This window comes from Macrobrachium nipponense, chromosome 13 (genome assembly GCF_015104395.2).
Source record: "Macrobrachium nipponense isolate FS-2020 chromosome 13, ASM1510439v2, whole genome shotgun sequence".
NCBI classification, from domain to species: domain Eukaryota; kingdom Metazoa; phylum Arthropoda; class Malacostraca; order Decapoda; family Palaemonidae; genus Macrobrachium; species Macrobrachium nipponense.
Genome location: NC_087206.1, coordinates 47,841,693 through 47,866,892, shown reverse-complemented (window position 1 = coordinate 47,866,892; position 25,200 = coordinate 47,841,693). Strand labels below are relative to the sequence as shown.

At 37.9% G+C, this 25,200-nt stretch overlaps 1 protein-coding gene across 6 annotated transcripts in view; it reads right to left on the bottom strand.

Moving 5' to 3' along the window:
* Nucleotides 1-25,200, bottom strand: part of LOC135225783 (uncharacterized) — a 602,193-nt gene that overhangs the window by 101,142 nt on the left and 475,851 nt on the right. For all 6 annotated transcript variants that reach the window (XM_064265254.1, XM_064265252.1, XM_064265251.1 and 3 more), the window contains one exon: nucleotides 360-554. In XM_064265254.1, the coding sequence (XP_064121324.1) occupies nucleotides 360-554 (195 nt within the window). The remainder of the gene's footprint in view (nucleotides 1-359; nucleotides 555-25,200) is intronic.

Here is a 25,200-nt window from a genome sequence, read left to right as displayed (position 1 = left end):
TACAGTATACACTTAAACAATTTAATTTCTGGGCTTGGCCGTGAGCTATTGGAGAAGGACCCGTGGTAGTGGTTTCACTCGCCCCAGAAACCATACCGACTCCTTTTATAAAGGTGAGCAAGCCAGAATATTCTGGCATTTCCAATTTAGCGGTTCTCTGGTATTATAACAATATTTTACCTTAGAAATAGTGCTAAAGGAACCTATTTCACTAGGCCCTTTGCCCAGAAATAGATTTTTCCTACATCAAAATCCCTTTAAAATCTAAGAGCATCTTCCCTGTAGACGAGTGATAGCTTAAAATCTAAGTGGCACATTTACCAAAAAAAATATCTAATCAACCAGTCAGAAATATTTACCTGTTTGTTCTTTGTTAAAGATGATGGCAAGCTCAGGAAACTTGGAGGACTTGATGGCAAAGGACAACGATGGCGATGAGAACACGGTAGAGTTTGAGGTACCCCAGAATATCCAACCAAAGAAGACAAAGCTGCATTTTGCCTTCTCAGGTCTTGTACTTGATGAGCAAGTTTTATGCACTGCTCCTGATGACTCTGTTAGATACAAAAGAATTCAAAAATAATGCAGCCAAAATGAATTATGTCCATCTAATGTTAGCTACCTATGGGACTGCAATCACCAACCCCATGAGCAAAGATTTCACAATAAAACCCTGAGAGGTAAATAAAAAATATCTATTTCACAATAATAACTTCAAAAATTTTTTTTTAATGCTCTTTATTTCATTTAGGCAAACCTACCAACACCATGAAGTGTCGATGGTTGTGTCACAACTATCGACACAGTAAACAAAACAACTGTAATAACGGTAAAAACCGTAGGTAAGTAATTCAAGTGAATCACTAGCAACACAACTATCAATATGGTAAACAAAACAATTGTAATTATTATAATAACTATGAAATTACCATAATTAGACATTGAGATATGTGATCTCTGACTTCATTACTAGCTTTATCCAGAGTGCCATTATTCAAATAGAGGCAGTTCCCAATTATCGGCAGAGGTTCTTTTCTCAGGGGAGCCAAGCAAAAACTGCCACTAAACAAAACTTGGTGATTTATGGTGCTTATGGCGCCGATAACCGGCTAATGGGCACCTCTGTTAGGTATGTTATGGCACTTTAACTCTACACAAGGCACCAATAACCAGAACTCAGCACCGTATGAAGCCATAAATCGCCAATTTTATGGCGCTAGACAAGCCCAATAAAACCGGATCGCCATTAACCAAGTCTGCTGATAATTTTGGGGACTGCCTGTACAATAAACTCAAGGCCCCATCATGGCCACACCAACAATCAGTCAAAATAAAAGAGGGAAGTTAAAAACAGTACTACTTTGCAAAGGAAGAATAACTAGAAACTGACAACCTATCATATTCAGAATGTGATCCATATGATGATTTTCTTACTAATATGTCACAAGATATCAACAAATATATGATTCAGATGATGAAAATGATGATGAGTTTGTAAGATTTTAATTGTTTAAAAATGTTTTTATAACATTTTACATGTTGCAAATATTATCCTTTATATACTGTATCAGTATTCTTTTTGAAATGACTACACCACTGCTTGTGTACATCAGCTGATAGTTATTTAATTTAGTAAATTGGGGGTTGCCTTATACAGTAGAGCATACCTCTAACCCTACACTTTTACATGAAAAATGGGTCATCTTATATGTGGAGTCGTCTTATACGCCTGCATATATGGTAATTAATAATGATGGAGATTCTCATAAAATTTCTTAAAACTGATTTGCTTCCTTGACATCTGACATTTGTTATCAATTAAATTTTGGACATTAACAAAAATGCTTTAACTGTTAGTGGTACTCTGCAGTCTGTACATACAGGGACTGTTTGTCAAACACCAAATGGGTCAAACTAGATCGACCAATTCTAAGACATCCTGAAATTCTTTGTATATATCTATCCTTTTGATATGATGGAAGCCACATTCCAACAATAGTCTTGATCTCCTATATAATTTTTTACAATCATGTTAACCTTCCATCCGCTCTGCCATTTATTGTTTGCATGATGGTTTTTACAGATGTTAATCACTACACTGATAAGAATATCTATATGTGATCTTGTCACTCTAGTTGCACCTTTGGCTGCATTTCCCTGAATGTTATCCATGAGCAGGAATCCAACATAACTCTACATTTTTGCTATCCTTGTATAATTTGTGAAGTGGAAATTTTAATTGCTGGACAAGGGTATTTTTTGGATATTAAGTTTGAAGGGGTTCCATAACAATTCTAGTGGCTAACATTTACAAATTACTGTGATGGTATCTTCAATAACTTTAACAGTTAATCCTGTTGCACATAATTCTGCCTTGGAACCAGAAACATTGTTAGGCAAGAAAAACTGATATGCTTTATGTGATATGGCTACAATCCAATGACTGAAGAAGATTTGGACCCATCCTTTACATCTTTTATGTTCTAATGCAAGCTGTTGATGTTATACTGGGGTACTATTTGTATAGCTTTAGATAAATATTTCAAGTTTGTATTCAACGCAAGATGCAAAGAGGAGGCAGTTCTACTACTGGAGGATTTTTTTATAGATATTATTGACTTAAACAGTCTACTAGCTCAAACTGGAAAAGGTGGCGAGATTGTTTATATAATATACATATATCTCTTAATGTATATAATATACATATATCTCTTAATGTATATTACGTATTGCATTAAGTTATCATATAGGATACATGGGCCTTCTGGTTTAGTTATGTGCAAAAGTCTAGCTTATGTTAAGTTAAGTATATCTTAGTTTTACCAGACCACTGAGCTGATTAACAGCTCTCCTAGGGCTAGCTGATTAGGATTAGATGTTTTTTTGTGGCTAGGAACCAATTGGTCACCTGGCAACAGGACCTACAGCTTATTGTGGAAGCCGAACCACACTATATCGAGAAATGAATTTCTATCACCAGAAATAAATTTCTCTGATTCCGCGTTGGCAGAGCCAGGAATCGAATTTAGGACCACCGGATTGGCAGCCGAGCGTGAAAACCACTGGTCTAGCGAGGAACTGGTCTAGCCTATGAACTTGGCTGTCAGGCTTACGGGTATTAAATGATAATGTCTAGTCTTGAAGTCAATTTCATCATTTTTTTCGACTCTACAATTACATAGAACTGAACTGCTGTGATTTTGTCTCTGGAGAATTGGACACCTTCTAATAAGGTCCGTGCGTCTGTGTTTACTATAGCATCACTGATGACCCATTCAGCACAGTTTAAGTTAGACAATATGTAGTTTATGTAAGGTTTTAAAATTTAGCATTTCCATATGATAAAATAAGCCTTCTGTATATCAAAGAAAATAGCTATTGTTATTTGATTGCTTCCAAAATCTCTATGAGTGTGATGTTCATTTATGCCGTATGAGTTGTGCGGTTACCATTTACTACTCTTAAAAATTTACATAAGCGACTTGTTATGATAACTGCTCTGGAATTGTTTACATTATGTTTCTTTTTCTGGTTTGGAGATCGGAATAACTATGACATTATGCCATTCTTCAAGACAAACATGCCTGAGTCATATATGAATAAAAAAGTGTGAACTATATGATTTAACTAGATGTGCTACATGTTTGAGCATTTCAAAATAAATGTTAACTCTCCCAGGGACAGATTTGTTATAATTTGAAGGGATATATACATAGTCCAATTGTTCAATAATAAATTTTATATAAAATATATCTAACCACCACATAGTCCAATTGTTCAATAATAAATTTTATATAAAATATATCTAACCACCATTTTAAAATCTAGTGTTTTTTTTATATTGTAAAGTATATCTTCCATCATTCAAAAATCTAGTGATATATTCAGTTTTTTCTGTACTGTTATTGCCTTCTTGTTTAGTGTCAACCCAGCTGAAATGAATTAGCTTTACATATCAGTGAAATACCTGCCTCCACACTGAAACCTACTTATAACTGCATAATAAAGATAGCATGTAACAAGTTTTTTCTCTTCTCCCAGACTTATCACTGGTGACAAGGAGGGATACTAACCACATTGCCAACACTGAACCTTTTGAAGAGGGAGAAGACCTTAATGCATGGTTTAAGCATTTTGCCCTGTGACTTGGTTTTCTGAGAGGTGTCTATTGCCAAGAACTATCATAACTTGAAAGAAATTTTAACTAACCATTTTGAACTGCAGAAAAACAAGTCTGTTGAAAGGTTCATATTTCATTAACACTATCAGAAGGAGGAAGAAAATATAGCTGCATTATGTTCCTCAAATGAAGAAAGAAGCCAAGAATTGTGAATTTGGTAGTTACTTGGAAGAGACACGTTGTGTCAAGTTTGTTGCTGGGATCTCTTCCAAGAAAATCAGAGTTAAACTATTGGCTGAGAATGATTTCAATTTGAAGAGAGCAGTTGGTATTGTATGCAGTATGGAGATGGCTGAACTCCAAGCAAGGAATATGCAGCTCAGAATTTCCGATAATCACAATGTACATAAGGTCAAAATTAAGTGCTGGCAATGCGAGAGTTTCTCACAAGACTAATGATTGTAAGTTTAGATATCTGAGCTGCTTTTCATGAGGTCACATAGGACACACAAGATCAGCCTGTTGCAGACCTTCAAATGGAATTAGGCTCCAAGACAGGAAGGCATATTTTTTTCTTTTGCAGATAACTGTGTCAAGGATGTTGATCAGTCAACAGGTTGCTCAAGACAGGGAACAAAAACAACCTTGAGGGTGCAGCTGATTTGGATGCAGGGGTTCCTACATGTTGCTTGCATAAATAGGGTGTCTCCACCAATCCTTAGAATATACCCTGTTATTAATGATGTCAAAATCTGCATAGAGTTGTATACTGGATCAGCAGTTTCTATTCTCTCTGCAAATCAACTAAGGAGACTGGCAAGCATCAAGATTCAGCCATGTGGAGACTATCTTGACTACCTACACTGGCAGCAGTGTTGCAGTTGTTGAAGAAGTGGAAATTCAAATTTGGTAAGGCAGCAATTGTGATACTTTGTCAATTATTGTTACTAAATTCTAATAATGTATCTTTATTTAGTCAGGACTGGTTAACTGTAATTCCATTAGACTGGGTTAATATTTCTAAATCAATTGAACGTGTTTCAAGTTCTTGTAATTTAGAATTACAGTGGACCCCCGTTATTCGCGTTCTCTGGATTCGCGGAGACTCACGCATTCGCGGATTTCTCTCTGCAACACTTTCCCCCATTATTCACAGAATAATGGCGGTTTTTGGTGCCATAATGTGCCGATATCTGATTATCGGTGCCGATACATACCTAACAGAGGCACCATTAACTGGTCACCAGTGCCAATTCTGGTTATCGGCACCATAAGCGCCATAAATCGCCAATTTTCAAATATCTGCGATTTTCGCTTATCATCGAGCCATTGGAACAGAACCCCCCCTCCTGTAACAGGGGACTGCCAGGCTAGATTTTGTTACTGTCCTTCGGTGAGGCATAGAAATATGTGACCGCACAAGACCCATGCTGGGTCAACAGCGCGGGAATACAAAATAAGGCAGATGACTGGGTCAGTACTCAGTAGAGCACAATTGTGGTACAGTGGAACCTCTACATACGAAAGTCCCTACGTATGAAAAATTCAGGTTACGAAAGCAAAGACGAAGATTTCTTTGCTTTTGTGTAAAAAAAATACTTCAGGTTGCAAAAGGGTAAAGTCCGAGATTCGCTCGGGCCGCCGAGAACATTTTAAAACTTCCGCCCCCCCAACTCAATAGACTCGCCACCATCCTCCCGCTCTCCCATTGGTTCCTGATGCTAGTCACCGCCATAAGATCCTGCTCTCTTATTGGTCAGCATCTGTCCCATCATGCCTCTATGTAAAGGCATTCCTTGACCATTTTTTGCAGCCGCATTATCGTAAACACCTGGAATTTGTTCGTTCATATATATTTAGTTTGTTAACGTAAATTCATGTTAGTGATTTTGCTTTCATTGTACTGTAAGTTACTTCATCGTGTTGTGTGTGAAGTTAATTACTACTTACGTTATTAGCCATGGGTCCCAAGAATGTTGCTGAAGTTCACGGAAAGAGGATGGCTTTCTATGGGGCCGAAGATGGAGATAAACAAGAAGTGTTAATGTTTTCTGCCATTTGTTAATGTGTTTCATAAAGTTTAGTGTTAATGTTTTCTGTCATTTTTAATGTTTCATAAAGTTAAGTGTTCATGTTTTCTGCCATTTGTCCTCCTCCTCTGTCACCACTTTTGGACATCACCTCACTCGAAAGGTAAGGTTCCACATTTTACTACGTACGTACGTACGTGTACACTAAGTATTTCTTTTACCCTGTACACTAATACACTTTATTTACAGGTACAGTAACGGTTAGGTTAAGTACTGAATGGTCCAAAATGTTGTATTTCATTGTTTATTGGTCAATTTAGCTTTATTATAAAATTTACTGTGGTGTTTTTGTAGGGCTTGGAACGAATTAAGCAATTTACATGTAAAACGTAGTTCTAGATACGAAAAAATCAGGTTACGAAGGCTGCTTCAGAACGGATTAATTTCGTAACCTGAGGCACTACTATACGTTGTTCTCACATCAGCGTACTACAGTGGACACCCTGTATTCCTGTATTCACTGGGACACCCCACTCCCACCTCAATAGCAAGAATCTGCAAATAGTACTTAGAACCCCTATAAAGATGCTTAAAACTGCCCATTTTGTTAGTTCAAACTCAAAAAACCTCATTAAAAATGCTTATACCTGGTTGTTTTTAAAGTTTTATCACAAAAAATGCATTTAATCATGAAAATTATATGAAAATACAGTAATTTGTTGATATTACTCAATGAAAAATACTGTGAATATGTGAATTTCCCGCAAATAATGGGTACATATGGTCCATACCGAAATCTGCGAATAAGTGAGTCTGCAAATGTTGAGAACGTGAATTATGGTTCCCAAGCATAACACTGATTCTTCAGGTGGCAGTGTAATGAAGAAAAGGAAAACCATCATGATGGAAGTGAAATTAAACAGTGAAGCATTCAGAAAAGGGAGAAACTGCCATCAACATCAGTCATTCGCCCGAGCTTAGTCAGTCAACAGTCGTTACCACTGAGTTTAGTCAGTCAACGTTCGTTACCATTGTTAAGGATAAGAAATGCAGCCTTGAACGCATGAAAGGAACTGCTCCTATGAAAGCGACCACTATAACAAGGTAGCATAGTGCTCTCATTGTTGAGATGGAAAGATTATCGCTGATCTGGCTTGAAGACCATAATCAGCATCGTACTCCAGTGAGCTTTAAGGTGATTCAAGAAAAGCCTAAAAGGTTATATGAGGCATTGAAATGTGAAAAGGGGAAGGGAGTCAAAGTAAACCACTTATTGCAAGTAAAGGTTAATTTAGTTATTTTCAGGTTCATACTAATTTGCATAATTATAAGGTTTAGTATGTACATCTCAAAGGAGAAGTCAGCATCAGGCCATAAAGTCAGTAAGGAGAAACTGACTTTTACTTCATGGGGGTAATGCTGGTGGCAACTTTTAAACTTTAAGCACGTTAGTATGTTTGGCTGAGAATCCAAGGGCACTCAAAGGGATTTTCAAGATGCAACTCCCTGTCATGGAAGGCTAATAAGGCTTGGGTTACACTTCATACCTTTGAAGACTGGTTTATTAATCACTTTGTACCAAAAGTGGAACGATACTGTACAATGAAGGGTCTGCCCTTTAAGATTTTGGTTGCATTGGATAATGGCTCTGGACACCCTCCACAATTGAACGAAATGCATCCAAATGTGAAGGTAGTTTACCTTCCCGCAAATATTACATCCATTTTGCAACCAACAGACCAGATCAATATAAATGGGACTGGAAGACACTTTGTCCACAGTTTGTGAATGACTTTCTGGCTTTGAGGAGACTGAAACACTTTAAAGTGTCACCAACAAAATTGTTGGAATAATTAAGGAGGTAAGTTGGGAGGTGGATGCTGATGATGTCAACGAGCTGCTGGAATAACATGGAGAGGTCATCTGAAGAGGGTCTACTTCAGCTGGAGAAGAGGCAACAGTCCAAGAGCCCAGGTTATTATGTACTAAGAGCTTGTCAACAGGTTTTTTCCTGACAGAGGCAGGGATGGCATGTTTCAAGGGCAAGGACCCCAAAATTGAAAAGTACACTACGCTACACAGAGTGGTCATAAGTTAAGTACATCTTAGTTTTACCAGACCACTGAGCTGATTAACAGCACTCCTAGGGCTGGCCCGAGGGCTTGGATATTTTTGCATAGCTAGGAACCAACTGGTTACCTAGCAACGGGACCTACAGCTTATTGTGGGAACCGAACCACATCATATCGAGAAATGAATTTCTATCATCAGAAATTAATTCCTCTGGTTCTGTGTTGGCCGAGCCGAGAATTGAACTTCGGACCACCGGATTGGTAGCCAAGTGTGAAATCCACTCGTCCAACGAGGAACTACAGTGTGGTCATGAATGGGCTATTTTTACAGGGATACTTCGGAGAAGGAAAAAAAATGAACTGTTCAGCCTACCCTCGAAGGTTATTTCAAGAAGCAATCTCCAACACCATTCAGAGACAGTGACCATTCTCGTAACCCAGATTTCCCTCACCTATATCTCCAGCTCCATCTGCAACTTCTCCTAACCCAGACTCCCCTATCTCCAGCTCCATCTGCAATTTTGCATAACCCAGACTCCCCTGCACCTTTATCTCAAGCACCTAATGCAGGTTCTCCTCCTGGATCTCCAGCGTCCTCATCCCTATAAGCCTGTTTCTACATCCTTCAAAATGCCCCTTCCAGTGCGCAAGCCCACCACAGGATTAAAGATAAGGAACTCTTCACTTTTTTTATTTTCATAAACTGTTTAATGTTAAGAACCAAATTACTACGAAATCAAACCTACAACAAGCTGTAAGAACAGGTCTCCATCGTAACTCTGGAACTGCCTGTATAGATAATAGTAGCAGATATCTATTAGAAATAAATACACATTAGTGATTATGTATTCTATTTTCAATGTCTGTCATATGGAGTGGCATCAGCTGTTACTATTTTCCAGATGGAAATGGAAAAATTACTGAACCGTATGCCAGGCATAGTGGTCTAGTATTTAAAAGATAATTTGATTTGTGTATACACTTCTGCTGAGCATTTTGAAAGACCTGAAATGGTGCTAAAGAGATTGTTGGGGAGGGGCTTAAGATTGAAAAACGATATGTGTTTGTTCTTGAAGGACATGTTAGTATTTGAGATATATTGTGAGCATAGATGGATTAAAAATTTGTCCTGATAAGGTTACTAAAGTCTTAAATCTAAAACAACCTAAAAATGTAACAGATCTTCAGTCCTTTTTAGGGTTAATAAATTATTATGGTTGATCTATGTAAAAAACCTTTAGACTATATAGAAGTCCCTTAAATGACCTTTTAAGATTAATGAGATGTGGTTGTGGACAGCAGAGTGTAAATGTTCTTTTAAAAATCTTGTGGGAATTTTCGCTGATGCCGCCGTGTTGGCTCATTATGATGAAAAAACCCCTGTAAAATGACAATGTGAAGCTTCATCTGTTGGCATATGGGCAGTGTTATCACACCTATTCCCTAATGGGGAGGAGTGTCCCATAGCTTATGGCGCACGTTCTCTGTGCTTCAGAGAGGAATTATTCTCAAGTAGAGAAGAAGGCTCTTCCTCTTATTTTCAATAGTGTAGTCACTGTCTCATCCTCAAGGATTACCCTCTCCATGGTCTATCAAGAGCTCCACGAGGACCAGACTAATGTCAAAGAATTCTCATAATTGGTCTTGTGGCCATGTATGGTGTCGTAATGATAAACATTATAATATGTGATAAAGTATAAATGGACTCAGGATAAATAAGAGGGCACTTTCTATTATCCTCAGCGAATGCTAATACCCAGTTTACCTGTAAAAAAATGCAAGAAGTGGTGGTTTGCACACATTGCTTGCATACAACCAAAATCTGACCAAGCCGCCATTTCTTTCTTCTGGTCAATAGAAAAACCAGGTTTCCAAAAATTTTGCTCTTCGATTTCATTTAGAGAGGATCATGGAAACATCAAAGTTGAAACTTAAGTGTACAGTGGACCCACGTATTCGCGTTCTCCAGATTTGTGGATTTCTCTCTGGGCCATGTCTACTTATTACTTGCGGGGGATTCACCTATTCGCGGGATTTTGCCGGCAAAAATAATCACTAATTAATGTATTTTGATGTTATTTTCATGACTTAAGATATATTTTTATGGTACAAAAATGACTTACTAATTTTCAAATATTAATATTGATTAATACTGTATTAGTAAGTTTAACAAGATTAAATGATATCACATAATAATAAAATAGTAATCTCTCTCTCTCTCTCTCTCTCTCTCTCTCTCTCTCTCTCTCTCTCTCTCTCTCTCTCTCTCTCTCTCTCTCTCTCTCTCCTACAGAGATGTATTTTTTTGTATGATAAATAAATGATTTACTATTTTCAAATATAATATTAATGTATACAGCAACAACATCAATTCATTAAAGAAAATACTAATGTGACTTAGTAAGGTTTTAGTTTACAAATTTGAAAAATTATGTAAGAATGAAGGAAATCCCAGTCTTCTCTCTCTAACTCCAGGTACTAAAGTTATGGGACCAGGGGTAGGAGCTGTTGAGTTGTTGCCACCAAGTGCTCATGCAATTTCTCTCTCTCTCTCTCTCTCTCATTTACTGAGACTCAAGAATTTTTAAAGTACACGTACTATATGTATGTTTTTAATACTTTCAAATAATAATAATAATAATAATAATAATAATAATAATAAATAATAATATGTGGCGCCGTGGAGGAGTGGGTTAGGTCCTCAATGGACTTAGTCAAGTTAAGCAACATTGGGGCTGGTCAGTCGTTGGATGGGTGACCGCTCTCCGCGGCGTTGATTCCTTGAGAAAGGATCTTTACCATAATTTCCTCAGTCTACTCAGCTGTAAATGAGTATCTATCCCTGATGGGGTAGGGTCCAGCTATGGGTTAAATAGCAAAACTCAGCAATGATGGAAAGAAATGAAGGAATAAACGACAACGACATAAATGGAACCTCTGGCAACAGAGGAGCCTCGTCCGGCAACCAGGTATTCAACCCAATTGACGGGGAAGACGGTCCAGGTATTTGGAGTCGTCATCCATTTCAACGGATCACGCACAACTAAAGTATCAACAGCCTGAAAAAGGGAATTGAAAGCTACAACAGAAGCAAACGGAAGAAATGGACAAGAAGAATAAAATTAAAAGGAAATATGGAGATGCTTACAATCAAGAAGGGGCAAACCCGGATCGGAGGGAGAGGATATAGAAGAAGATTGGTCAACATCTGGAATGAGAGGAATAACACCCCCCAAACAGAGCAGAGGCTGGCAGACCAAGTAAGGAACATAAAGAAAAACAACTGGCTCTCCCCAACAGAAAGAGAAGAACTGGAAAGGGAAATGTCACACGACAACGAATTACACGAAGACGAACTGAGAGACGATGCCACAGAAGACGACAGGGAGGATGAGGTATCAAACAACGACACACGAAGAAACACCGACGAAGTAACAGAGAGGACGGAATGGGTAGAAAAGATTAGACAATGGATGGAGCCAGATACAGAGAGAACAAAGATCCCCTCCATGAAAGCCTACAACACCAAGAAATTAAGGGAGAAAACAAGTGAGGTCAATGAAATAATGGGCATAATACACACCACCAGTATCACAGAAACAAATAACTTGGTGTATGCAGGAGCAAGATTAGTAGCAGAACTGATGGGGATTCGAACACCAACACCACCAGCACAACCAACCCAACAGAAACCAAAACAGCAACCTCCTTGGAAAAGCAAATCATGGTGATGAGATCTGACTTGAGTAAACTGAAAGAGAAGGCAGAAAAAAGGAAAAAAAGGCTAAGAAGCAAGAAAACAGGGAGGCTAACTCAACGAGAAATACATAGTACAAGAGAGGGGACTAAAACAACACAATAGAAGATGTAAAACAGAGGCTTAAGGCCAAAGCACATAAGATCCAACAGTACATGAACAGGAATAAGGGATACCAACAGAACAAAACTATTCGGGAACCAACCAGAAAAGACTATACAGCCAACTAAGAGGGGAAGACAACCACCCAGAAATTCCTGAAGCCGAACAAAGTAAGAGACTCTGGGAAAACATATGGAGTAATCCGGTATCACACAACAAACATGCAACATGGCTCCAGGAAGTCAAGGAAGAAGAAACAGGGAGAATAAAACAAAGATTCACAGAGATCACGACAGACACAGTCAGACACCAACTAAAGAAAATGCCCAACTGGAAAGCCCAGGTCCCGATGAAGTCCATGGATACTGGCTCAAAAACTTCAAGGCCCTACACCCACGAATAGCAGAACAACTCCAGCATTGTATCTCAAATCACCAAGCACCCAAATGGATGACCACAGGAAGAACATCCTTAGTACAAAAAGACAAGAGTAAGGGAAATATAGCCAGTAACTACATGCCTATCACCTGCCTACCAATAATGTGGAAGTTACTAACAGGTATCATCAGTGAAAGGCTATACAATTACCTAGAGGAGACAAACACCATCCCCCACCAACAGAAAGGCTGCAGAAGGAAGTGTAGGGGCACAAAAGACCAGCTCCTCATAGACAAAATGGTAATGAAGAACAGTAGGAGAAGGAAAACCAACCTAAGCATGGCATGGATAGACTATAAGAAAGCCTTCGACATGATACCACACACATGGCTAATAGAATGCCTGAAAATATATGGGGCAGAGGAAAACACCATCAGCTTCCTCAAAAATACAATGCGCAACTGGAAAACAATACTTACAAGCTCTGGAATAAGACTAGCAGAGGTTAATATCAGGAGAGGGATCTTCCAGGGAGACTCACTGTCCCCACTACTCTTCGTAGTAGCCATGATTCCCATGACAAAAGTACTACAGAAGATGGATGCCGGGTACCAACTCAAGAAAAGAGGCAACAGAATCAACCATCTGATGTTCATGGACGACATCAAGCTGTATGGTAAGAGCATCAAGGAAATAGATACCCTAATCCAGACTGTAAGGATTGTATCTGGGGACATCAGGATGGAGTTTGGAATAGAAAAATGCGCCTTAGTCAACATGCAAAAAGGCAAAGTAACGAGAACTGAAGGGATAAAGCTACCAGATGGGAGCAACATCAAACACATAGATGAGACAGGATACAAATACCTGGGAATAATGGAAGGAGGGGATATAAAACACCAAGAGATGAAGGACACGATCAGGAAAGAATATATGAAGAGACTGAAAGCGATACTCAAGTCAAAACTCAACGCCGGAAATATGATAAAAGCCATAAACATATGGGCAGTGCCAGTAATCAGATACAGCGCAGGAATAGTGGAATGGACGAAGGCAGAACTCCGCAGCATAGATCAGAAAACCAGGAAACATATGACAATACACAAAGCACTACACCCACGAGCAAATACGGACAGACTGTACATAACACGAAAGAAAGGAGGGAGAGGACTACTAAGTATAGAGGATTGTGTCAACACCGAGAACAGAGCACTGGGGCAATATCTGAAAACCAGTGAAGACGAGTGGCTAAAGAGTGCATGGGAAGAAGACTAATAAAGTAGACGAAGACCCAGAAATATCAGAGACAGGAGAATGACAGACAGAACAGAGGACTGGCACAACAAACCAATGCACGGACAATACATGAGACAGACTAAAGAACTAGCCAGCGATGACACATGGCAAGGCTACAGAGGGGAGAGCTAAAGAAGGAAACTGAAGGAATGATAACAGCGGCACAAGATCAGGCCCTAAGAACCAGATATGTTCAAAGAACGATAGATGGAAATAACATCTCTCCCATATGTAGGAAGTGCAATACGAAAAATGAAACCATAAACCACATAGCAAGCGAATGTCCGGCACTTGCACAGAACCAGTACAAAAAGAGGCATGATTCAGTAGCAAAAGCCCTCCACTGGAGCCTGTGCAAGAAACACCAGCTACCTTGCAGTAATAAGTGGTACGAGCACCAACCTGAAGGAGTGATAGAAAACGATCAGGCAAAGATCCTCTGGGACTATGGTATCAGAACGGATAGGGTGATACGTGCAAACAGACCAGACGTGACGTTGATTGACAAAGTCAAGAAGAAAGTATCACTCATTGATGTCGCAATACCATGGGACACCAGAGTTGAAGAGAAAGAGAGGGAAAAAATGGATAAGTATCAAGATCTGAAAATAGAAATAAGAAGGATATGGGATATGCCAGTGGAAATCGTACCCATAATCATAGGAGCACTAGGCACGATCCCAAGATCCTTGAAAAGGAATCTAGAAAAACTAGAGGCTGAAGTAGCTCCGGGCCTCATGCAGAAGAGTGTGATCCTAGAAACGGCACACATAGTAAGAAAAGTGATGGACTCCTAAGGAGGCAGGATGCAACCCCGGAACCCCACACTATAAATACTACCCAGTCGAATTGGAGGACTGTGATAGAGCAAAAAAAAAAAAAATAATAATAATAATAATAATAATAATATAACTGTAATTACAAAATTCATATTATGGGATAGTATTTTAAAGAAATACAATAATCTATCCATTTCACTCTCTCTCTCTCTCCTCCTCTCTCTCTCTCTCTCTCTCTCTCTCTCTCTCTCTCTCTCTCTGGAAGCGTTATTAGTATTTTCTTAGAGAACAGACAAAAAAAAAATACACACACACACACACACACACACACTCTCTCTCTCTCTCTCTCTCTCTTTTACTGAGATGAGAGAATTTTTATGGTACTAGTATGCAAAATGTTTATTGATATTTTCTGTTGTTAATAATAATAATAATAATAACAATAATATGTAATAATAATAATAAAACTGTAATTAAAATTCGTATGTGGTAGTATTTTAAAGAAAATAAAAACTGACCTTTCCATTTCACTTATAGAGGATAAACTTCTCTCTCTTACTGAGTATGAGGGGAAATTTTTATGGTAGAGGCGGCTATGTGTTTAATTAATATTATCAAATAATAATAATAATAATAATAATAAATATAATAATAATAATATAAAATAATAATTTTGGTAGAAGACCCTCTTTTAGGCAAATGCTGTTAAAAAGGATGGCAGAATTGAGCGAGTTGATTTTATATATTGTTTTTTCTATTTTCCTTACAATTCGCTTCTCAGGCTCAGCGATGTTTCTGAGTAACTGGCCAATATTCATATTGGGAATTTTCAAAAATTATAAATGCTGAAGGAATCTTTTATTAGAACAAGATATCAGGTCCAGGTCAAGCAGGGGTCGTCGTCAGTGCTGGTTTTATTCCGTAGGCGTAGTTCAGTTCGGGCCGGGGTCGTCTTAGGTTTAAGGGCTGGTATTGGTGCTGGTATAGCTGGTATCACGTGACGTTTAGACCTTCTCGTAGGTCATCTTCTGACGAGTCGGTTGAAGTGACTGTAGCAAGAAAGTTTGCGGAATGGTATTTATAGCGGCACGGACCTAGAGTTGCATTCTCATTGGTCGGGCCGGTCTTGGGCGAAGCCGTGGATCTCGCCTCGAAGGTCTCGGGGATTCTCTCGTGCAAACGCCACAGTGGCGTGCCTGGGGATGAACGTCAGGAATTCCGTCTGTAGCAGGAATCGTATCATCCTGTGGGGGTTCCTGGTTATCTGGCATCGTCGGGGGGTCGCTCGCTGCTCTCTGGGCGGCGGTGGGAAGGAGAAACGTTTCTTGAGTGATATTTAAGTTTGGTTTCTCCTTGCCTATATGGAGGGCTTCTAGGAGGCGCAGACGTCGGGGATCCGTTGTTTGATCTATTATGGTGATATTAGTGCAATCGTTTATTGAAAAAAGACACCCCGAAAAGGCTCACACAGGTCGTATGCTTGCGCAGTTCGATGACGTTTGCCTGAGTCGTTTCAGGAACATTGTGAAAAGTAGGCAGAAGCAATCTTTCTTGGATCGTTAGCATTAGCATTAGCAGGAGTAAGCAAAAACGAAGAACCAAGTGATAAAAAACAGAAAGTTAAGCAAAAAGGAAGAACCAAGTGATAAACAGAACGTTAAATAAAATTAAAAAAAAAAAAAAAAAAAAAAAAAAAAATAAAAAATAAAAAAAATTTAATTTTTAGTTTTTTGTAAAGTTAAGTGTTACAGTTTTGTTAATGTGTTTCGTAAATTTTAGTTTTATAGTTTTCCTTAAATTTTTTATGTTTTTGTAAAGTTAAGTGTATGTACGTTATCTGCCTGTTTGTCCTCCTGCTGTTTTTGAGGATGCGAAGGATTATCATTATGTTAAAGTGTTAGCTGCCGTGGCATTGATGGGTGATCAGATTCAGTGTCTTACAGACAAAGTGGGTGTGTGTAATTTGAGTGACTCCTCTGCCGCCACTTTCGGAGATAGCCTCACTCAAAAGGTAAGCTTCCATATTTTACGTACAGTATATTTCTTGTTACCATGTACACTAATGTACACTTTATTTACAGGTTATTTTGCATTTTTTTTTTATTAATTTAGGTATTGAATGGTCCAAATTGTTGTAGTATTTCATTGTTTAAAGGTCAATTTAGCTTTATTATGAAATTTACTGGGGTGTTTTTGAAGGGGTTGGAACGGATTAGCCATTTTACATGTAAAATGTGGTCAAATGTGGTCCAAGATACAAAAACCTCATGATACGAAAGGCGCCTTGGAACGGATTAATTTTGTATCTCGAGGTACTACTGTAGTACATACATACATACTTCTCAGTAAGAGAGAGGAGTTATCGTTACGTAAGTGAGTTATCGTTACGTAAGTGAAATGGGAAGGTTATTTTTTATCTATTTCAAATACTACCGCATACGAATTTTGTAATTACAGTTTTATTATTATTGTTGGGCACAATTTTCTGTCAAAAATGATGACAATAATTGCAGGTCCACAATAATATCGCATGTGAAGTATAAAGTCTTTGATAGATAATAAGAGCTTTCGAACCTTGTACTAGGTTCATCTTCAGTCCTCCCTCAGACAGATTACAGTACGGGGGACGTGACGTCCAGCATTGTTGCACCCGCGCCACCAGGGGAACACCGTGCAGCATCATCACAGCCCACAAAATGTTCCAGCAAAATACCAAACAGGAATTTGAACAACAACAATGGAATTATTTAGTTGGGCTGTTGAGCACTTCCTTCATTTGCATATGTCATTATGAATTGCCTTGTTCAGAAGTTCAGAAGTTTACTTCGATGGATTTTAAAAGTCATAATGTTCACTTGACTGAAGATGAACCTAGTACAAGGTTCGAAAGCTCTTATTATCTATTAAAGACTTTATACGTCATATGCGATATTATTGTGGACTTGCAATGATTATTATTATTATCATTACTATTACAGGCAGCCCCCGGTTAACAGTGGCGAATCGGTGTTACGGCGGTCGTCAAAAATATCCATGAAAAAAATAAGGCATTTTATGGTATTTTTACGGCACAATTTTCAGTTAACAGCACCGCTAGCGCTGTTGTCTTACGAGTTCATACATTTGTAGAAATGCCGTACAGACCATAAAAGTTATGCAAATTATATTAACAAATTTTAGGGAGAGTTATTACATAGGTATTAGGGAAAAATATATGCCTCTGACGCTGTTCTATGCTGAAAATATCGAGTTACATAAGTGCAAATTTAGCTTTGGATGTGTCGATTTATAAATGTTCATGCTTTTGTTTAAAATGTGTATGAAAATGTATTACGTGAAAGGTATTTTTATTTCTGTACAGAAATATGATATAAAGGTAGCTTTTGAAACTGCCCTTCACGTTATCAAATACGATGTTTTTCATGTTCTTTCTTGTGAGCCGCCGTCTGGCACTCTTCCGAAAATATCGATTTTAAAAAAGTGCAAATTAGCGATCGATGTGTCATTTTATAAATGTTTATGCTTTTGTGTTTAAAATGTGTATGAAAATGTATTACGAATAGGGTATTTTTATTTCTGTGCAGAAATAAGATAAAAAGGCAGCTTTTGAAACTGCCCTTCAAGTTATCGACTACGATGTTTTTTCAAGTTCGTTCTTGTATGCCGCCGTCTGCCGCTCTTCCGAAAATATCGAGTTAAAAAGAGTGCAAATTTAGCGATCGATGTGTCGATTTTTTAAATGTTTATGCTTTTATGTTTAAAATGTGTATGAAAATATATAACGTAAAGGTATTTTCATTTTTGTACAGAAATAAGATACAAATTAAGGCAGCCTTTGTAACTATGCTCCACGTTGTCAGGGGATGTTTTTTCATGTTCGTTCTTGTCCGCCAGTTCCGAAAAATGCATTGTGTTATTTTATTAATTATGCATCTTTTCCATAAATCCTTTAAAAAGTTATACATTATTTCACTGCATCCAAGAATATTGTATGTATTCTCATATTATTGTATTTTAAAATACTACGGCAAATTTAAGCCAGTATTCCGCGGAGTGGCCAATGTTGTGGTTCGAAATCAGCTGATGAATAAGAGTTTGTTTCACCATAACGCAATTCTGAGCGAATGCTCTTGCTTCTAGTTAGCATAAACAAATATCTAGATACTTGACTTATATGAGACAAAGTTATTTTTCCTTATACAGCGTGTTTTTAGGTGGAAATATTTATTGAATATGTCTCGTTGTGAATGTGAACTACTTTTTTTTTCGTTAACAGATTACGTTGGCGGCATGTTTAATGCGTAAAAAATTATGTGATTCCGTTCGCAATAATCCTTTATACCATCGTAATACGAACTTTACGTTATTTATCTTATATCGGCGTGAAACCAACAGTAAAATGTGTTCTTTCAAGCACAGTAGTTTTGATTAAAATGATTTCATCCCAATTTTATCTACAGTTGTTTGATGGCATACGTTTACTGCAGTTTTATCCTTGTTGCCGATGTACGATAATTGTCATTAGCAGCTTGAGCAGTTTTCTCAGCTTCAGGTATAACTAGGTTTAAATTTAACTGAATATTTCCCGATTGATCTTTAATCTATATTGATCTCTGATCTATAGCGAATAAAGTTATTACATTAAGATATCTCAGTTCTATTCTATACATAACGCCATTTATAACAACTACGGTAATGTTGTACTGTAGTACGATGATTGAAATACAAGCCAAACGGATGTTATCCAGTTCGGTTGTACTTAGAAAAAAAAGTAGTTTCTCATTCGGTTCTTCATGGCTGTACACGTTCACACAACAAGTATAACGTTAAAACCATACTTTCATCATTCTCTTTTGCTGTTACTGAACTTATGTAACTATAAGATGGATAAAGTTAGGCCATTGTAATTTGATCTCTCATAAAATCGGACTATCGTAAGACTAATGATCGTAACCTGAACACTACAGCTACCTGTACACTGTATAAACTGTATTATATCTTTACATACTCTAGACACCCACATGTACTGTACAGTAAATTCTATAGTACTATACTGCATAAATATAATTTTACTTATTGCGCCGTTGTGGGATTACGGCGCCTTTGACTGATCTAGAGTTTCGAAAGGAGGTGTGCGGTGGCTGTAGGCTTTAAAATCGCTTAGCATCAAAAATCGCTTGGCGTCGGCGGCCAGGAACGGAACACCTGCCGCTAACCGAGGGCCGCCTGTATTAAAACAGAAGAAGAATTCTAAAAAATATGTATGATAGCAGTCTGATTTATTTTATATTTTATATCTAATTCACAATTTTTTTATTAAATGTATTGCATGTACTCATTTCAAATAATTATTAAGTAACCATTAACTATAATAAAAAAAAAAAAAAAAAAACTTCCAAACTTCTGTTTACATCCAGCACTTACGAGTATCGAACGATCTCCAAGCAATCACTACACAGTAAGCCACAAATTTTCATTCTCTCTCTTCAACTACTGAAACTACCAAACAGTATATAACCATTCATTTCTATTCTTTATTCTATCTTTACCTAATGTTTTTTTTTTATTAAATGTATTGCATGAATAAGTTTTTCAATTTACAGCATCCTTTTACCAATAGAATACTTAAAGCACAAGGGGTAGATGCTGACCAATAGGAGAGTAGGATCTTATGGGGTGACTAGCATCAGGAACCAATGGGAGAGCGGGAGGATGGTGGCGAGTTTACTCAGTTGGCGGCGCGGGAGTTTTAAAATTGTTCTTGGTGGTCCGGGCGAATCTCGGGACTTTACAGCAACAACATTTCATATCTTGAAAACTTTTCGTATGTAGAGCTGTAAAATTTTTCGTATTTGCTTGTGTATCTCGAGTTTTTCGTAAGTTGAGCTTTTCGTATGTCGAGGTACCACTATATAACAATTTAAATCAAAATTTTACATAGCCAGTGCAAAAGGACTAATAGAGCCATATATGACCGTCAAAACTAACTTAATCCTCATAGGGCTTAAGCAAACATACATTTCTAAGAGAATCTCTCACAAATATGAAAACTGTATGAAGAACTACAGAGGTGTCCCTTATTAATAATTTAACACTGAATGGCTTTTAAGGGGACCGTCCGCTATGGCGGATAACATGTCAACTTGAAAAAATAAAAAATAGAGTTATTACTTGTATCTATGCAGAAACATGCCGTGCATGCTTTCCAGAAGTTTCAGCCAATAATTTTCACAAATAATGAAGATATAGCGATTTTTAAATGATGACATCATCGTAACTGCGTCGTCTGTATGACTTGAGTTTGACAGAATCGTTTTTGCGTGTTTATTTTTGCATATATACAGCGATTTTTAAAGATTTTTTTCGAAATTCTCATACATCTGGTAGCAATGAAAGGTAGTGTGACACTGGGCGAGAAGCGAGCTGCTCAGAGCGGTTATTTATAGGCGAGACTCGGAGAATGACTCAGTTACGCCACAGACGTCAAAGCGGTTACATGCTCGTAGGCACTTGCGTTTGGTTACTAGCTATTTACGTTGTTTTTATAACTTCTTAGTGAACTTATAGCAATGCCGAAGTTACCTAAGATCAAGAAGGCTACTCAGCAACTATGGCTAGCAAAATTAGCGAAGGCCAGGAGTGTGCTGAAAGAAAAACACGAAAATTATTTGTTTTCAGCTGCCCTCATTGTCTCATGTCTTGCCGTCAACATCATTATCTGGTGTCACGCTGAGGGTACTAACACCACTTTTAGGGGTAGGACCACGATCCTTGATGTAGAAATCAACAATAAAAGTACAAATAAAGTAATTATAATAATGTTGTTTTGACTTTTATAAGAAAAAAGCGAAAATTTACATAGCAAATCTTTGGGAGCTCATAACTCAAAAACATACTTATGCGCATGTCGGTAACCATTACTCGGTTATTTATTATCCAATTTTAGAGAGAAAGATATCATTGGAAAGAGGAATAAAAATCCCATAATTTTGTGTGACAGAATTTTGATATCTTTTTTTTCTTTTTTTTAGAATTTTTTGAGTGTCTAGACTAAAAAAAAAAAAAAAAAAAATTCATAAAAAATAAAAAAATTAAAAAATCAAAATTCTGCCACACAGAATTGTTCCGTATATAAAGAAGTTTTTATGGTATGATTTTCAATACAACTGATGTCATATTAGCAGAGAAAACTCTACCAATTTTTTTTTTTTAAATCATGATTTTTGCTGATAAAACGAAAAGTTTTTGATCAAATGACTTGAAATTTTTATATGATGAAGGTATTATATATATCTAAAACATATATGAAAATTATGTATTTTGCGTAATAAATAAAAAAAATAGACATCATAGCGGACGGTCCCCTGGATAACAACTTGCTTTATATCACTGCAGGGTTCTCATTATGCAGAACCCCCAGTTCAAGTGTTCTGAATTAAATTGCTCGGTTCATTTTGTGCCAGTGGGTACAGCCCATACCACCTGCCTGTAAAAAAACGCTGAAAATTTTCTTGGTCGACAGATATGTGCCAAACTTGTAGTATGCTACTGCCAGCATGCTTTAAGGATGAAAAAGCTCATTTTAAGCTGTCCCAGTGATGCCTATGGTTCAGTAGGACAAAGGAAGGGGAAATTATATCTTTCTGGCAAAACTCCGGCAGTAGATGCATAACCCTTTTTTCTAATATCAAGATTTATGTTTGGGTCAAAACCCAGTAATATCAGTCCCCAGCACCTCCCAGGTACTTTATGTTTGGGCAAAAACCCAGTAATATCAGTCCCCACTACCTCCCAGGTTAATTCTGCAGAAGAAGTATAAGAATTTTTACATGGGGGATAAATTCTTACTATGGAATATGAAGTGGGCATAGACACTGAAATGACCCTGCTGAACCCAGATGGATCAGGGACACAAATTTCATGTAGCCATGGAAGAAACCTTCAGGAAGGAATTCTATCCCCCTATGGAGCTATCGATGCTGAAGAAATCTTTCCTCTGAAAGGGATACTAAGATCCATCTGACTCCGACTGAAATTATTATATTTATGGAGGGGTATTGTAATTTACCTTTGGTAACAGGCAGTTACAGTTTAGCTGTTTAAGTTCAGTTAAAATGTTCAAGCTTTCCCAAATGGGATACACAGCTTGCTACACTTGTTCAATTCCATAAGAAAATTATGAATAACATCAGAAACTATCATTGCCACAGAACAGCAATGCATGAGGGACATGATGCATGATTCCGAAAAGGAATTTAAGTTAGTCCAGTACACTTTAGCGTAAAAGTACTGCATCTTACAACCCAAAAGTGAGAGGGCATGCAAATGATGCCCAAATAAGGTCTACTCATCCCTGATGATACTAATAATCCATGGTTAGATGTGTCAATGTGCATTTTCTCTCAACAGTAAATATCTTAGTAATGAGAGAAAAATTATGATTAAAGCTGTACATGTGAAAGACCATAACATAACATTAAAAGCTATAGAAGATAACCTTTACCAGGACCAAAGTTGCTCACCAAAGAGTACCAGCCTTCTGTCCATTTTCAAAATGATTAACCTTGTGAAGACAGATTTTCAGAATTTTGTAGTGATTAAAAGACCAGAGACAATGGCAGAATTAAAACCATTTGCCTTGGTCATCTCAGCTTTGGAAAACTTCACTGAGGAATGGGCAATGCTACAGCTCCCTTCTGAAAGGGAAAAACCTCCTTTATTTATAGCTACACAGCAATTTAGGACCCCTATGAGAATCCCAGAGGTGACAGCCTCAGCAGAATTTCATACCTCTTTGGTATTATAACCTCTACCCCCTTGCTGGAAGTTGCCATCAAGAGGTTTCCAAATTGCTCCAGAGCAATTGTTGCCGTTGTGGTCAAAAGTCTCATGAGAACCCCATAACAAACATTCTGTGACTTTTTAGAGTGGCGCATAAAAGTGCAAATAGAACATTGAAGGGCACCAACTAGTCACTTCCCAATGTAACTTTATTATTACATCATAAACCTTTCTGTAAGGACCTGTTTGAGGAGTCTTTTGTGGTTAAAAACTTAACAAGTAAGCCCGCCAACAGAATTGTACAAGAGTACTCTCACTTTTGGGAAAAAGGAGAATTTAGGAAACAAAAATAAAAAAAATTTCACACTACCCAACCCAAAAAGGCTCGCTTAAAAAGGTAAGTCTTCAGTCAACCCAAAAGAAATTTTTCTCGAAGAACAGGTAGATGTTTAGAAGGGATGATGCCTCACAAAAGGACAACAGCAGCAAGAAAATTTTGTTCCCAAGGGCCAAAGGCCCTCTTATAGGAGAAAGAAAAGCAACAAATGGAATGCCTATGAGAGGCAGAGGAAGAGGTGAATACCAGTAAGAATGGTATGGTTGGGGGTCGACTTCAATGACACCACAGGCAATTGAAGTCTTCCTTTTGGGGACACAGCATTAAAATTTTAAATGGGCTTGGGTGGAAACAGTCTCACCCCTCCCTTCCTGTAAAGGGGTTCTTCCAAAAACCAGACCCTTCTCAGGAATGTTATATGCAGAAAGGCCCTGTTAATGGGAGCCATAGAGAAACGTGTGGATATTTGCCACCAAATATGTCTCTTTTAAGTGTCCCCAAAAAGGATTCCTCCAAACAAAGAATGATCCTAAACCTATTAACATTGAACAAGAACATTGTTTGCTTAATTTTCCAAATAACAACCTTTGCCCTAATGCATTCAGTCGTTCTAAAAGGCACCTGGACAACTATAGATGTGAAGGATGCATACTGGCACATCGCTGCTGCCGTTCTCTTCCACCTCTTCCAAAGGCTCCAGATAGGGAAAGATATGTACAGGTTTAAAGTCATACCCTGTGGGCTAAACGTTCCCCCTAAGATTTGACAAAGTTAGTAACGGTACTTCTTCAAGAAATCAGAAATACAACTAATAGCCCACCTAGATGATGGTTGATCTTTAGGGGGGCTCAAAAGAAAAGTGTGCTTGAAAAACCTAAAAGCAGTGGTCAACTGACTACAGTCTAAAGGTTTTATGATAAATGGGCAAAATCCCACCTCACACCCAGCATACGCTTTCAGTAGCTGAGACTGTTGGGATACTTTTCATGGCTTGTCTCTCCCCATCCCATCAAATTCAAAACAGAATAAGGCAAGTCCTCAAAATGTGCCTTGCACAGCTCAGAGTTTCCAAATGGCAATTAGATTGTATGACGGGCTTGTTGCAATTTGAATCAATAATAGATCCAATAATTGGATTACAACAAATGAATGTGAACAAATTCTAGCTTTCTCATGCAACAAACAAGATGCAAAACCAACTTCATCAAAAGATTAAAAAAGTTGGGGGAGATACTTCAGCCTTGAACCAGGAAGGAATCCCTGGCTTTACAGGTCACCCTGACTCCTTAATTTGTATGCATGACAAAGCAAACAAGATGCCTCGCTAACAGGTTGGGAGGATATTGGGAGGATCGTCAGGTGGCAGGGAAGTGTTCAGCTACTCTGAGGAATTGTCTCATCAATTTCCTGGAGCTGATGACCATCTTTTTGTCTCTCAAAAAACTCAAAACCTCCAGAGGAGACATTTGGTTGGTTCTAGACAACAGGACTGCAATGTCCTGCATTAAACGGTCAGAATGATACTCACATCCTCTCAATATGGTAATG